The sequence below is a fragment of the Tiliqua scincoides genome, chromosome 7 (assembly GCF_035046505.1).
Source record: "Tiliqua scincoides isolate rTilSci1 chromosome 7, rTilSci1.hap2, whole genome shotgun sequence".
Classification (NCBI taxonomy): Eukaryota; Metazoa; Chordata; class Lepidosauria; order Squamata; family Scincidae; genus Tiliqua; species Tiliqua scincoides.
The window spans coordinates 22,641,639-22,657,059 of record NC_089827.1 but is presented as its reverse complement, the minus strand read 5'-3'; the positions used below and the strand labels follow the sequence as shown (position 1 = coordinate 22,657,059).

Below are 15,421 nucleotides of genomic sequence, written 5' to 3'. Positions count from 1 at the left end.
GCCAGTTGTCAACTGGAAAGCCCAGAGGCAAGGCTGGCTCCAGAGTGCTCCGAACATACGTGTGCTCAAACAGGAATGTGAGCACCTCCAGTACTGACAGAACCTCATGACTTAAAGTCTTTAGCTGAATGCTATCGGGCTTCACTGCTGGCGCTACAGTCCCAGCGCTGGGTGTTGTAAATGTGCCTGAAAGCATGTTTGTGCCACCCCAGAAGGAGGCCTGTGCCACCTTGTTGGTACAACAGAGGAATCCCCAGCTGCCAGGGAAAAGGAAGTGAGCACCAAGCAGCATGGGGTTGTGGGGGTGTGGGGAGGGTAGCAGGAGGGTGGGGGAAGGCGTTTAATGACAAGGAAGGGCAAGGGAAGGGTGGAATGGGGGAGGAACAGGACTGGGAGGGGAATGGGACCAGTGGTTACCTCCACTGAATTCTATCCCCCTTCCTGAGCTTAGAAGCCCAACACAGGGCTTCTCCAGTCTGTGTCAGCTAAATAAGTGGCACAGACTTGAGAAGTCCTATTGCTAAGGCTGGGGCTTTATTCAGGGTAAGGGGACAAATGTCACCTTCCTCCAAGAAGACCTCCTGCCTTCTTGCACCCAACACAGGATACAGCAGTTGCTGTTTGGAATTGTTGCTCCTATGCTGGATAAGACTGGGCCCTTAGGGTTCTGAGTACTGTAAATCTACCTTCTGAGTAAATCTACATTCTCTAGTACAATATATTCTAAATTTATCATAGGTCTGGATCTGTGAAATCCCATAGGACAATCTAAGGCAGAAACCCTATGAACACTTACCTAAGAGTAAGCATCACTACTAAGTAAAGAACACTCACTGGAAATTATTAAAGTCTTGCAAATTCCCACCCTTTACCAGAATTTGACCTTGCAAGGTCTAAATTCAGCTAACACACCCCCTTAAACATGTTTTTACAAAATATTTGCATACTTGTGTAATTGTCACTAAATGTTAAATGCTTGCTGTTCACTGTTTGCATAGAGTGCTTTACACCAGAAAAAAATGACTAACCTTGGTGCTAAAAACGTGTAGCCAAATTCATCAAACCGATCTAGCTTCAGCGTTTCAGTAACTATAAAGATGAAAATGCAACATCAAATAGGTTAGATTAGCTTTTTATAGTACTGTGCTGACTTGGTGAATTTTTAAAAGCAAAACTAAGGTTGTGATCCTACACATGCTTTCTTGAAAGTAAACCCCATTGAAGTTAATGGGACTTACTTCTGAGTAGACATGCATAGGATTGTGCTGTAAGTGGGTAAATTCCACACTCCATTCAGTGGATTTTAAGTTTATTAACCTTGCCAAAGCCTATTCCTAAGAATTTCCAACCCCTGCTTAAGTGGGTACACCAAATGCTACTCTGGGATAATGTTTCTCAAGGTTTGTCCTCCACTGTACCTCTTCACATGGTCCACCTATTCAAAGTATCACCTGAAGTAACTGATGATGACAACATCGCCAGTTATTTCTGGGTTGGGAGGCCAGATGTGACATGACAAACATGGCTCAGGGTAGAAGGGAGAGCATTTTCAAGCGCACAAAAGTATGCTTTGGAGCTCTGCCTGCTGAACCAAGCTTCCTACTGCTGTTTGCTGTGTCACATTCCTGATCTTGCTGCTGGAAAGTAGGGGTTCAGGGGTCCTGTGAGTACCACCAAGGATCACCTCAAGCACCACTGATGGTTCCCATACCACTGGTTGAAAAATACTGTTATAAAACAAAGTTGCAACAACCTCATGCTGACTACTCCAGGGAGTAACTTCAGCAGAGATTTTAGGCTCTAGATAAAAATATGGAATTTCCTGCGTTAGTCACCATTGCTGCACATCAGTATTTCTAATGAACGAAAGAATTTATTTAGTTATACAACAGCTTCGCGACATGCTATCGAACTATATAATAATTGGTGAAACTTATACCTGGCACAATGTTGATTTATCAAGGAAGTCCACACAGTAATTGAAACTTTAACTATTCAGATATCTAGTCGAAAACAAGTACTTGCAACCAGTGGCGTAGCTAGAGGGAGTGCAAAGCATTAATTTTTGCAGAGAGCCTCATCGAAGTGTGCATGAGGTCCCTCCCCTTCAGAGCCATTCTGGGCAGGGCAGCAAAACAAGGCAAATGCTCGACCCGGTGAGGCTCTTGCAAAACTTACTGCTTTACACCCCCTCTAGCTACACCATTGCTTGTAACATTTTATCAACACTATTTTACTTAGTGTTAAGTTCATTTCAGGGTTGCTTAAAACACAACCAGTTGTTTGGAAAAAACAGAATAATAGTTTGAGCATCTTCATGAACCAGCACGTGAAAAGGGCAAACAAACAAGGAGAAGAGGCAAATGATAAATTTAAAAGCATATAAAAAAAACCAAAAAACCAAAACGCAACACTCTAAGATATATATCTGTTTTTCCTTCTCTATTTTCATAATACTCAACTGTCGTGGGAGAAGCTCTGAGATGAAGTATACAAAGGACAGCATCCAAGAGGAATGGAAATATGAACGGAAAATATCAACAGCAGTAAACAGAAGGAAATTGAGCAACAAGAATATACTTGCCCTTTGGGTCTGTGATAATCCATCAGAAAGAGAAAGCAGGGAAACAGAGAAAACAGGGTAAAGCAAAAGGGGTCACAAACCAATATTTTATTCAACCAGCCCCTTGAATAAAAATATTGTGGCATAAGAGAGATCAGAGGTTCATTTTTTTGTACAGCTGTACTGCGGAGAAAAGACAAACATCTTTGAAGACTTTAACGCATGTCTTTTGTCAATTATTTCTTTAATGTACCTTCTATATACTGTGGCTATTTCAAGGGTCTGCAGAAAGGAGAAATTGACACAGGGGGTAACCAATAACCAATTCGGCTCAGAAGCATTCATCTCTCATTCATGTTATACAGATTGCTCCCAAGGTCAGAATGCTCAGAAGTAAATCAAGCAACACAGTGTGTTGCTAAAACATCCATTCATCACATATCAACTGAACAGCTTGAAAGCTAGCTGTGAGCTGGCAGCAACATGTGGCCATACCTTAGAAGGGGTCTGCAATTTTGTGCATTCACTTGAGTGGTCTACTCATGTGAGCAGCATAGCGTGTTGAAGACACATGCAATACTACAGGGGACATACAAAACATGGCCTGCACACCTTTCAAGCCAAACACAGCCCTGTTGTCACACAACGCACCATTCAAAGGCTCAATATGTGCTTCTGGCCGCAATCCTAACCAACTTTCCAGCACTAAGGGTGATGTAATTCTGAGATAAGGGGACAAACATTGCCTTACCTTGAGGAGGCCTCCATGACTGCCACCCAACTGTAGGATGCAGCACATGCCCCATTGGCACAGCTGTGTCAGTGCTGGAAAATTGGTTAGGATTGCACTGTACGTTGCCTGCCTGCCACCTTTCAGGGCAGATCTTGCGCGCCACTTCAAACGCAACTGAACTCTGCTCCAGATGCATCCTGTAGGTGTTCCGAGGCCTCTTGAATGCCTTAGAATGTCACTTCTGGTTTTTGCAAAAGAACACCCTCCAGATGTAACTGGAGCACTGGCTGCCTGGGGCTCACTGAGGAAAGAGAACAAAAGTTCTCTCATCTCAAGGAGGCCTCAACATGCCAAAACCTCCCCATGAGATACAGTTGAGGGCACACTAGAACCACTGCATTTTCATTAAGGAGTTACATAGGATTGGGCTGCCCATGATTACCTCTGAGGAAGATTTATACAAATTTTCCCACTCACGTATGTGATTAGAGTAAGTGGAAAGGTGCACTGAGAGGGGGACAGGCCCTCAGGAATGTAGGTAATCATGCAGTAAGGGGGCAGCTCAAATGCTGTGAGTGTGTGAACTAGCCTTATTAAAATATTCTCCCTTGCAAATGCCTACTTCTCCCCACTTCTCCCTTGCAAATGCCCACACCCCTTCTTTCTGCATTGGTAAACAAACACATTGTTAGGAATGCTGCGTTTTCCCATCAAGCCTCTAGTTCCATTGTGACAGTTCTACTGAACCCAACATAGCTGAGATAAATATTCCTAACGCTGGGTTGTTGGAAACACAAATTCAAATTCAGTAGCTGGAAATATAAGTGTGATTCTTATGTGCTGCTTCTCACTGTAGAGACATCCAGATTTGACACTGGAGACATCCAGCCATACGACACACGGAATGCAACATTCACAGCTCAAGTTAAAATTCAAAATGAAACACTTCTCATTTAGACCAGGAAGTGGAGAAGCCACCGCATCATGTGTTGCAGCCACAGTGCACAACACAAAGCAGCTCTGCTAGACTTCAGACTACACCATTCATACCTTGCAGGTGAGCTACTTAAAACATTAGTTTTCAGACCCTTAAAAAGACAGCAACAGAGGATACGCAAAGCAATGATTCTGTAGGCACATAAGCAAGGAGATGGGGAAAGAAAGGTTTACTAGTGCAACTAGGGTAGCAGAATATATTCTACTTGCGTAGAATACTTTTTGTACCTTGCACAATCACACAATGACTTAGAATCATTGCAGCAGAGTTGGGGGGGTACATCATGGTAACACTAGTGAATTTCACAAGCTTCGTGACTTTCAAAATGCTGCATTAAAAAAAAAAAAAACTCTACGTACTATGCAGTAACATTCAGAAGCAGGAAAACTTTTGCTAATACTTACATTTAGCCTGAATTAGTGCTTCATTAATAGTGGCTTTAATATAGTAAAAACTGTAGGATGGTAATACCAAGGCCAAACTGTAGCAAGAATGAGAAAAGCACAAATGAGCATAAATATAGATGCCAAAAAATGAAGATTTTTTTTTGGAGCAAAAAGGTACACCCTCCCTCAGGTACACCCTCCCCCACAAATGATGAGAGACCAATATCTTTGGAAGAATGGGCCACTTCATTGATTGACATCAGTGATTCAGCAGCAGATCCTAACTACAGGGCCCCAAAAGGTTCATGGAATACATGCGTTCAGTAAACTACTTCTCTCAACATATGTAATTTTTTTTTATGTCTACCACATCTAAGCCCCTGCAAAGAAAATGTATCTGTTAAAGCTGGGATGCAGAGAAGAAGACCCTTTTCTACCCTGTCTTGATATTTATGAATTGGTCACCTTCCCCCCCTCCCTGAATGCCTATTTTAAAATAAATATTGCAGAACAGATGAAAAGTTGCACGCAGTTTGCAAGCAGTAGAAAAAGATCAGAGTACTATATGATTCTGTTTAAAAAGACAGCCTGTGCTGCTTACTGTAGGGTAAGTACAGCAGTAGTGGGTTAATCTGGACAGATTGGGTTAATTTGAAGAGAAAGCACTATCCACCCTGTGTGGCTTCCATAAAACCCCATTAATTTCAAAGGAAAACAGCAGGGAAGGAAGGAAATGTGGTTACTAGAATGGATGTCAGTTGCAGGCTTGTTGTTCATACAGAACAAAATTATGAATTATAATACTAGCTGAAGACAGTTTGGGTAGTTCTAGTTCAGTGATTCCCAACTGTGCAGAGCAGGTGATCCACAAGACCCTGAGAAGTGGTCCATGAGGTCCCAGAGGGGGAAAAAAAGATGATCACCTTTGATCACTTCCAGCATCTCTCTGAGTGAGCTCTCCTCAATGGGCTACCACATTTAATTGCACTTTTTTGTGGGAGGGGATGGGGTGAGGTTTGCATCTGACCCACAATGATTCCAATTTTTGCCTCAGTGGTCCACAGGCTCGTAAAAGTTGGGAACCCCTGTTTTAGTTGAATGCATATAGTATAATGTTTATAAAACTGGCAGATATCAAACTTCAATTAGTGGACATATTGTAGTTGCCCTACAATATACTATAATCCAACTAGCTCAAGGACTTGTGCATGGCCAACAAGGTTTTTGAACAGTAAGAATTATGGGGAAAATGAGAGAGACTCTCTTCATGAAATCCACAAGTCTCACCAACTGACTCCCTCCTTAATTTTTACCAAATTAACAATCATGAAGATTCAAGCTCCTCCCCTGAGAGACCTTCCTTAAGTGCTGCGGATTTTGAAATGCCTTTATAAATGTACACTTTTCTTTTCCACCACTATGTCCCTCAAGTTTCTTTATTAATGTGGAATGTGCTTGCTGGTTTCTTATGAATGCCAATGAATGTCTAATGTGAAAAACTAGTGGTCGGATTGGGCAATACACATGGTAACTGTTACCAATGAAATTGACATCTGAATTACACAAAGTACAATTACTAATTATCTGGTGAAAGCTTTCCTCTAATTTCCCTGATGGGAAATCAGAAGAGGCTTCCCTACCAGTTCCTGCTAAAGAAAAACTCCTAATTAAATCCATAATTTTGTATACAAATGGGCCTATGGCAATGTGATCTCCAAAAGATTTAACTGCAGTACTTTCAGCTGACAAAATCTAGTTAGGAAAGAACTCTAACCATAGTTTAAAGCTTGTCTGTGTCAAACTGATAACTCGGTTTCCCTCGGCCTCCCAATGCCTTATAAGGTATTAAAAGTCACTTCTGGTTTCTCTGTGAAACCGGAAGTCACGTGTTTTCAGCTGCGAAGCTCGGTCTGAGCCTAGCAGAGGCCATGGATGGATGCCTGCAGCCTCTGCTGAGCTCAGAAACCCCTCTGGAGGGGAGAGGAGCCAGGCTTCCTTCGCCTCTGGAGCGTCCAGACTGCGGGGACAGGTGTTCGCCTGTATCTATGGTTTCTGCTATCTGTGGAGGGTTCTGGAACAGAACTCCCTGTATATTATTTCAATTTAAATCATTGTCAGAAAATATAAATAACCAGAAGGTTGATGGGGTGAGACTTCTGTCATTAGCCCTTTCAGATACAGGATCTGTCCTGGTGTGCTCCAAGGAAATGCATGAGCAGATCCTGTGATTCAAGGTGAGGTCTAGGAAAAGAGGAATGGTGTCTGTTGGTAATGCCTCACTTACCAGAAAAGTATAGTCGGCTTAGGTTTTTGGATTCTGTGCTGTTTCTATGCTTCTTTTGTTTAAAAATCAGAATTATTGGCTAGTTGGAAGAATATTCTGAATAAAGATAAGCACTCAGAGGAAACAACAGCACTTCAGGGTCACCTGGAGCATGGTCTCTGATGATGATCTCATCCAACAGGCAGGTTGATCCTGGAGAAGGTGGCCCTTCAGATACACTAGCCCTAGCCCATTTAATAGAAGCTCACATGAGTAAATATGCAGTGATGACCCCCTCCGCCCTGTATCCACCAGTCCTTATCCACTATTTCAGTTATCCCTCTAGCCGGGAGACACTTTAGTAGCTGTAAACACAGAAGCAGTCAACCACTTGGGCAGGATGCCTCTGGGTCTTAAAATCCACTATCAGCAAACACTGTACTTTAAAAAGGGTTTGCTACTATCCACTGTTTTGGTCATCTTTGGTAGGTCTTGGAACATATCACCCATGGATACAAGGGGGGCGTACTGTAAAGACTTTGATCAATTTAAGGAATAAGAACTTTTGGATACTAAAGGCAAAAAACACAAATTAAACAGGGTATCTGATCACCTGTAATCTGTACCATTCACTGCGGTCCATGTATACGTTCTGTTTCCTTTGTCAATGTAGCGCTGCAAAATATTTTTTAGCAAGACTGTAATTTTCTCAAAGGTTCCAAAAAAGCTAAAGAAAGTTAAAAACAAAACAAGAAAACACCCCACGTGACTCAGGAACAAATATTCTATTGTAGGGTTAAATCCTAAGGAGCGCAAACAGAAGGCAGCATTTTCTGCTGTTCCATGTGCAGTTGACCAAGCACATGCAAAAGAAATTGCACAAAAACAAATGTAACATTTTATACCTGCCCATGTCATGTTGGGGAGCGCAGTGTGCTAAGTGTTGTTGAACAAGGTGCACACATACGTCATCCAGTCAGCATTCCATTTGGACTTCTAGGCATAAAAACCCTTCGCTATCCCTTCTGTGCAAGGAATCCCTTCACACAAGTAGAAGGATAGAACCATAATTTGCTATACTACAACTTAATGAATTTCACTACATTTTTTTCATGAAAATGACAGCCCAATCCTATTTGCCAGCTATGACAGCACAGTAGGAACTGTACTGGTGTAGGGTGTTGCAAACGTGCCGTAAAGCACTTTTGCAGAACCCCACGAGTAAGCAGTGCCAGTGGGAAGGCCTGCATCGTCCCCCTGGTGTTGGATCCAGAAGCAGGTAAGCTTCCACTGAGCAGTGTAGTGAGGGTGGAATGGGACAGAATGGGTGCAGGGAGAGGGTGAAATGGGGTGGGGGAGGGTGGAAAGGGAGTGGTTTAGGCCAGGGAAGGGGGTCAGAATCGGCAAGCTGGCCAATGCCAAATCCTATTCCCCCTTCTGGGCATGAAATCTGACACAGGGCTTCTTGGATTTTCACCAGCAATTTCGCTGGCGCAGACCCACAGCTTTAGAAGTGAAAGTCTCCACTTCCGCTTTAGTGGAGGCGGGGCGCTCCACTTTTGCTTTCAAAGCTGCGGGGAGCCCTGCAGAAGGCTGCACAGGGCTCCCCGCACCCCTGGGAGGCTGCAGGAGGCTTGGGCAAGTGGACCCTGCAGCCCCCCTGAGCTGTGCGATCCTAGGGATCGCGCTGCTGCCTCCTCTCTCTCTCCAGGCTGCCCCCGCCCCTTAAGGGGAAACAGGCCTGGGCCCACAGGTTGGGGTGTCACGACACCCCAGTTTGAAAAGCCCTGGCTTTAGTCATCAGGGCAGCAGTGTAGCTACAAGGGGGTGACGTGGTAAGTATCACAGGCATTGCAATGTGCCGTGTAAGTGGTCCATCCCACTCACCATTCTGGGAAGCGGCAACAACACAGTTACCCAGATGACTCCAACACAGTGCGTGGGAGGGGTCACTTGCACGGCACATTGAGGCACCTGCAATGCTTACCGTGCTGCACCCTCCCATAGCTACGCTACTGCATCAGGGCAATTTTAAAGATGCCAGTAGCAGCCTGCTTCCTGGATTGTTTCATTCCTGGGTAGGAACAGTACTGCACTCTCACTCTTACTGAACAGAACAGCAAGCATGCATTGAATGGAACCACACATGTAAGTATGTTGCTAGACTGCAAGATAAATGTGAACATTTCAATTCGCTTCGTTATAGAATGAATGAACGAGAGGCCACATGATGGAAAATTTTAGAAAGTCCCCTGACACTCTGCAGAGATTTAATCAGACTTAATACATCCCAAAGGAGCAGAACTATTCAGTTTTCATCATTTGAAACCGTAACTCCTTGCCAGCTGTAGCGTATTACATTGTTATATGAACTGACAAAGATTTATAGGGATGTCTGTGATAAAAACCATACAGCTGCTGCACTGCAGAGCTACTAGCAACATACCACCACAGGTGTTTTACTTCTATCTGTGTGCAGTTTAAACAAAGGAATTAACAAGATTCTGATTTCTTGGACTTCTGTACATTTTCTGATGCTCTCTCCAGAATAACTCTCTGGGCAGCAAGAGCAGCTGACTCCCAACAATGGCTTTCCAGCAGTGTTTAACAATGGCTTGGTTGGATGTGATCTATATGGGTGATCTATCCAGCTTGGCACAGAAAATCTTTTTGATGTTTAAAACCCGCATCCAAATAGACACTATTTTGAGGTGTCTTCATCAAATTTGAACACATTGACTTATTTAGGGGGTTTATTATTATTTTAAAACTCCAAGCAGAACACTCTTGAGTGGTTTGCTTAATAAACAGTTAAACAATAGAAAAGCAAACAATTTATGACCAATGAAAAAGTAGCATAACACAATCCAGAACAGAGGGCAGCAAATAAAGTCCCAATCAGAAGTTGAACTAACTGAAGGCCTACTGAAGGAGCAGTAAGCAGGTCCCACCATCTCCAATCTGAGGTGATGGGTTGATAAGCACTGGTCAGTATGCTAATACCAAACTTGCACTCCCAGGGTACTAACTTCCCGATCTGCACTCTTACAGCTCTCAGTGGAAGACTATGCATGCACACTATCACATATCAAGAGCAGCTATACTGCATTTACTGGCGACGAAAAGCACATGCCACTTCTTTCTGGAAAGCAAATATTTATAACCGTACCTCATCTTGAGACTTGACCAGTGTTCTGAAGGTCCTATCCCCACTTTCTCCATCTATCATTTTTTTCCGAATCTACAGTCAAGAGAATGACAAGGATAAAAAAGGAAATTGAAGACTTTCCATAATGAAGAAGATCCTGGGACAAGGCTGGGGCAAGGAACCTCCACGCAACCTGGAAGTAGGTCTAAAAATAGCCACAGAGGCTTGGAAACAGCACTGTTTGGTCTGTAATGGGATTCCTGGTACAGTAGTAGGATTTTTAAAGACTTCTTCCTGGGATCTACAGCACATCTTAGAGCTGTAAAGAATGGGCTCATTTGACTACTGCTAGAGTAAACAGGACTGTTTGCTTGATTGATCCCCAAGGTCTTTTTCTCTGATTGCACTCAGTCAAGTCTCACTAATCTATATGAAGCTTTGAGAGAGGCTCACTAATCTATATGAAGCTTCGAGTTTGAACCAGAAGAGAAGTCTTTTCCAGATGGGACTATTATCTGGCCAACACTTCCTATGAGAAATGTAAAGAGTGCCTACTTGGCCCAGGTTCTGGTGATGCTTACCTGATTGGCCCTAATGCAAATTATACACTATATCAATTGTGTACCCTTGTGTGCTTGATTTTTGTTGCCTAAATAGCAGCCACAGGCCTGAACAAGATCAGGATTATGAATGGAGGGAGGGATGGGGTGGGAGCAATCTGGATTGGGATAATGAAGGGGAAAATTCAACCGTTTACCCCTTCTGATCGTAATCCAGATTGCCCCCATCCCACCGCATGGTTGATATTTGCCCCAGGAAGAAAGCTGTCACTGGCGTTAATGGCAGCTCACCTTCCAGGGAAAAGAGAAGCTACCAGGATTGTAGCAGGGGCAAAAGGTTAAATCCCCTCTCCCCCTACATCATGTCCCCAGTATTGATCCACAGACTTCAGGTGGTATTTAACGAGCATGCAGAACCAATGACATGCTTAAAGTAACACATAGTTTGGCAGAGAATAAATGGGTGAATGCTGCTGTTCCTTCTATACTAGAACAAATACAATTGTTTGCCTGATTCCCTTTATAACAATGCATGATTTTGGGGATCAATCTGTGTAGTAGTATGTTGTTGTGTCCCACTGGTTGGCTAGTCTGGGATCAGAGGGTATAGTCAGTATTGTTCTTTAAACCAGCAAACTTCTCAACTTTAAGAAAATTAGATAGAATTTGCTTTGCACCAGCAAACAAACCACTTAGTTAAAAACTGTGAGGGGTCTCTCAAAATACAACTGAAGGAAATGATTCATTAGCATAACTTACCTCCACTTTAATATCATTTTCTAGCTCTGCATCCAAAAAATCCAATGTCACCGGCTCCTGAGATTTGGGATTCTGAAGAAGAAGGTGTAAAACACCAGCAAATAACAAACACATTTCTGGTTACTTTTCATTCAGGATTAAATGGTTGAATATGGTTCAGACATGATGTTGAAACTAATCAGGCTCCAAATCAGGAATCACTTCCACCTCTAGTATTTAATCAACACAACTATAATAAAATGTACTATTTCCATTTAAACAGAATTTTTTTTAAAGATATAATTGGGAAAAAGTAATTAAGCCAGACTAGAAGTGAGAGCTTGACTACACTCTGTGGGAATATCTGGGAACTCTTGCCTCAAACTAAATAGTTTCACAAATTATGAGCACAGAAACTGCAGGTGAAATGCCAGACATGGTATCCGCAGGGATACTATAAAAGGAGGGAAAGTAAATGACTTATCACAGCTAGTCCCTGGAGAAGAGAATCAGAATATACAAATCTGTGGTTCTACAAAGTAACACCATAATCTTTTTTTTTGGGGGGGGGGGGGAGGGACAAATTAAATGAGAAAAAGCCAAACAGAAAAAGGAAAAATTAAGGAAATATGTACATGTTCTAATAGGCTATGTACACGTTCAGAGCGCGATACCATAGTCTTTCGAGACTGAAGGTTGCCAATACAGATAATAGGCTAAAAGAGGATCCAGTTCTTAGTTTGAAAGATAATTTTGCAAATACCTTAGTATTTGTCAGCCATTCTTGCATATTCAATATGGTAACCATCAGGTTCTCATCACCACAAGGTTAGGCTACTATAAAGCAAGTCTGATAGAGCTTCCTTTTGATAGCTTAGAGAATTCAATCAATTCATGTTATGGAAGCCTACATCCTGACAGACGTGTTGCCATGAGCAAAGTCCACAGGATTTTTATTGTACCTATCTTTGGCCCCAGGGATCTATCAGGGATCTATCAGGAATCTTTCAAGCCTAGCAATTGCCTGATTACCTATTTCCTATTCAAAGCTTGTCATAAGGCAGATAGGACAATGGAATAGCTCTCTCTCTCTCTCTCAGCGATATTCGAGAGGAGAGCAGTTGCTTCCTTATAGAAAAGTAAAGAGATAGCCAGAAAGTGCTCTAGTGGAAGGGACAGGAGAACAAAGTCCCACAAAAACAAAAATTCTAGGAAGTGCCTGAAAAACGTCCACCCTGAATGATCTCAGGAGTCGAGATTTCCAAATAAGCTTCTATACACACATCATACTTGATTGTATAGCACAGTTCACAACGAATCATTCTGTAGGTGTCACACAATGATAGAACTATCTTCTTCTGGTGACTCTCCAAAGCCAAGGAATTGCAATTCAATAATTATTTCTGTTATTTTCTATCAGGACAAGGATTCAATAACAAGAATTAAACTGGCAATGGAATTATTTTACTACAATCATTTTTGAGATGTATTATTCTGTAGGCGTAATTTAGTTTGTCATGATTCCTCGGGATAATACAAGTAAAAATTCATATTAAAAAACCAATGGAGAAATGTGTATTTACTAGTATGATTCAACTGTCTGAGACATAGATGTTTTCAAGTGAAAGAATTCTAATCAAAAATTCCAATACAAATAAATAATTTGTAAAAGCCTTCAGACTAAACCTTTACCAACTTGACCATACTTAGGAGTAATCCACGCAAATATTTCCCATGGGGGAGACTGTTTTAAATTATTCTACATGATGAGCATGGTGAGCCAGTCAAATTCATCTCATGTTTTCCCATCATGCCCCAGGGGAGCTGACCACAGCCCCAGGGAAGCTGACTACATAAAAAAGCTGTCAATTTTATCCATGCCATAAAGGCCACAAAAAGTAAAATCCTCTGATCTGCATGGTCAGCATATGAATAGTTAAATGGCAATGGTCGCTACTTGCAAATATTTAAAGTAGCCTTCACTTGACAGAAGTACTGTTTATACTGGCACTTGCAATGGTGAATATGATTGTTTCTTAAACAGTGGAAGATAAAATTTCTGTTGTGTCATGCTTTAATTAAAAATCTTAATTGGTTTCAGTTGAGATTCAATGGCATGAAATGGGAATTTGACCTCATAAACCTGGTTTGGAAGTATTCATCTGAATAATATAGGTTGATCCTAGAATAGTCAAGCCATATGTAGAGCCAGTGATGTTAGCAGAACAATGTGTAAGGAGGCAATGTGGTTACCCAGAATCTGTAAGAACTTCTACAAGTCAACTGAAAGTTGAAATGTTAGCAAGACTGATCAGTAATTTTTTTCAAGAACAGATTTACACTGGAAAGCTGCTGATTTCATTTTTGAACAATAGCAGACCTCCCATTGATGGAACGGGGCAAATGCCCGGGGTGTGGAGCTTCATGTGCCTCTAGGACCACATGGGAAGCCTTTTAAAACTCCCAACATGGTCAGAAACTGTGCTTCCCATTTCCCGGAAGGGCGGTTTAAGAGCCTGGGAAGCTTCAGTAGGCTTCCCCAGTGCATCCTGGAGTCGCGTCAGGCTCTGTGAACTCCAGATTAATGGGGGAGGGATTTGTGCGCAGGGGGGCACCATCACAGACTTTTGCCCCGGGACATGGGGCTGGGGAGGTCCACCTTGATGTCAAAAAAAGAAAGAAAAGAAAGCTGAGGACAATTTATTGTAGAATTGAAAGTTATTCAAACACTGATGAAATGAGAAAATTGACAGAATAAACACAAACTGTTTGTGTATATCATTTTATAAATTTACAGTGGTTAAAGACACGATTGATCTGGGCAAAGAAATCAACATGAAAAAAATCATTCAAAAGAAAAAGAATTACAACATTGCAACGAACAGCAAATAATTTCTTTAAAGAAAAAGACAATAATTCAACTTTTGCTTATTTAACAGTTGAAGTTAGCTCTTAATAAATACAAAGAACTTTCTTACATGCAATGGAACAGCTTTAGACGGATCAAAACCAGGCATCATGCATGAAGGTATTGCCATGGTAGAAGCAACATTGCAGTCCATGTCCCATTCCAATAAACAAAGCAAGGATACAAAAGAAAATAAGATAGTAAAGAGCCATAACATAAAAGCAGTTAATTGTCTTACAGTGTGCGTTTTTTTTTTCTTTTGTTTTTGTGAAATTTATGGTATGGTTTAGTCAGTTTATGGAGTCTCAAAGCTTAGGTAATCAGCAAATGAAACAAACTCAGCTTAACAGCACACAAACACAGCAGACTTTATTCTCAGGATACATTTCAGAGAGAACAACCGGATTACTAGCAAAATGCTTAAGGCACAATCTGCTGGGAAGCTTTCTTGTGAAAAATTCTTGCATCTTATCGTTTGAGATAGATGCTATTATGGCTTAGGCCCAATAATAACAAAATAAATTTGATTCGACTCTAAGGAGGCCCTTTACAGTCTATAATGGTAAGGCAGAGGCATATTATTTTAGTTTATTTACATTGCATGTATTCTGCTGTAAGCATCACTGAAATAAATAAGGACAACACTTAATTGGAGGTGATAAGGGATGAAATAACAATGAATAGGAGATTGAGGGCCCAATCCTATTCAACTTTCCAGCACCAGTGTAGCCACAAAGCAGTCCCAAGGTAAGGAAACAAATGTTCCCTTACCCTGAGGAGGCCTCTGTGATTGCCTCCCCACCACAGAACGCAGCACATGCCCCATTTGCATAGCAGCTCCGGCACTGGAAAATTGGATAGGATTTGGCCCTGAGGGCTCAATCCCGACATGGAGAGTTCCTAACATAGTAGAATCCTACCCTGGGAGGGTAGCAACCCTGCCAGCTGGCACTCCCAGAAGCGCCGGCCTGCGGAGGCTGCTGGAAGCCTCCATGCTGGCTTCCTCCCAGCGCCTTGCGATGGCTTGGATGAGCCAATGCAAGGATGAAAGGTAGGCATGGGGGAGGCGGGGAGGAGAAGGGAAGGAGGCATTCCTAGGCAGGGGGAGGGCAGGTGGTGGGTGGC

General features: G+C 42.2%; 1 protein-coding gene across 5 annotated transcripts in view; it reads right to left on the bottom strand.

Moving 5' to 3' along the window:
* Positions 1 to 15,421, bottom strand: part of CACNA2D1 (calcium voltage-gated channel auxiliary subunit alpha2delta 1) — a 472,859-nt gene that overhangs the window by 48,335 nt on the left and 409,103 nt on the right. For all 5 annotated transcript variants that reach the window (XM_066634567.1, XM_066634568.1, XM_066634570.1 and 2 more), the window contains 5 exons: positions 11,410 to 11,481; positions 10,112 to 10,183; positions 7,556 to 7,617; positions 4,698 to 4,774; positions 1,029 to 1,089 (listed from right to left, as the gene is read on the bottom strand). In XM_066634567.1, the coding sequence (XP_066490664.1) occupies positions 1,029 to 1,089; positions 4,698 to 4,774; positions 7,556 to 7,617; positions 10,112 to 10,183; positions 11,410 to 11,481 (344 nt within the window). The remainder of the gene's footprint in view (positions 1 to 1,028; positions 1,090 to 4,697; positions 4,775 to 7,555; positions 7,618 to 10,111; positions 10,184 to 11,409; positions 11,482 to 15,421) is intronic.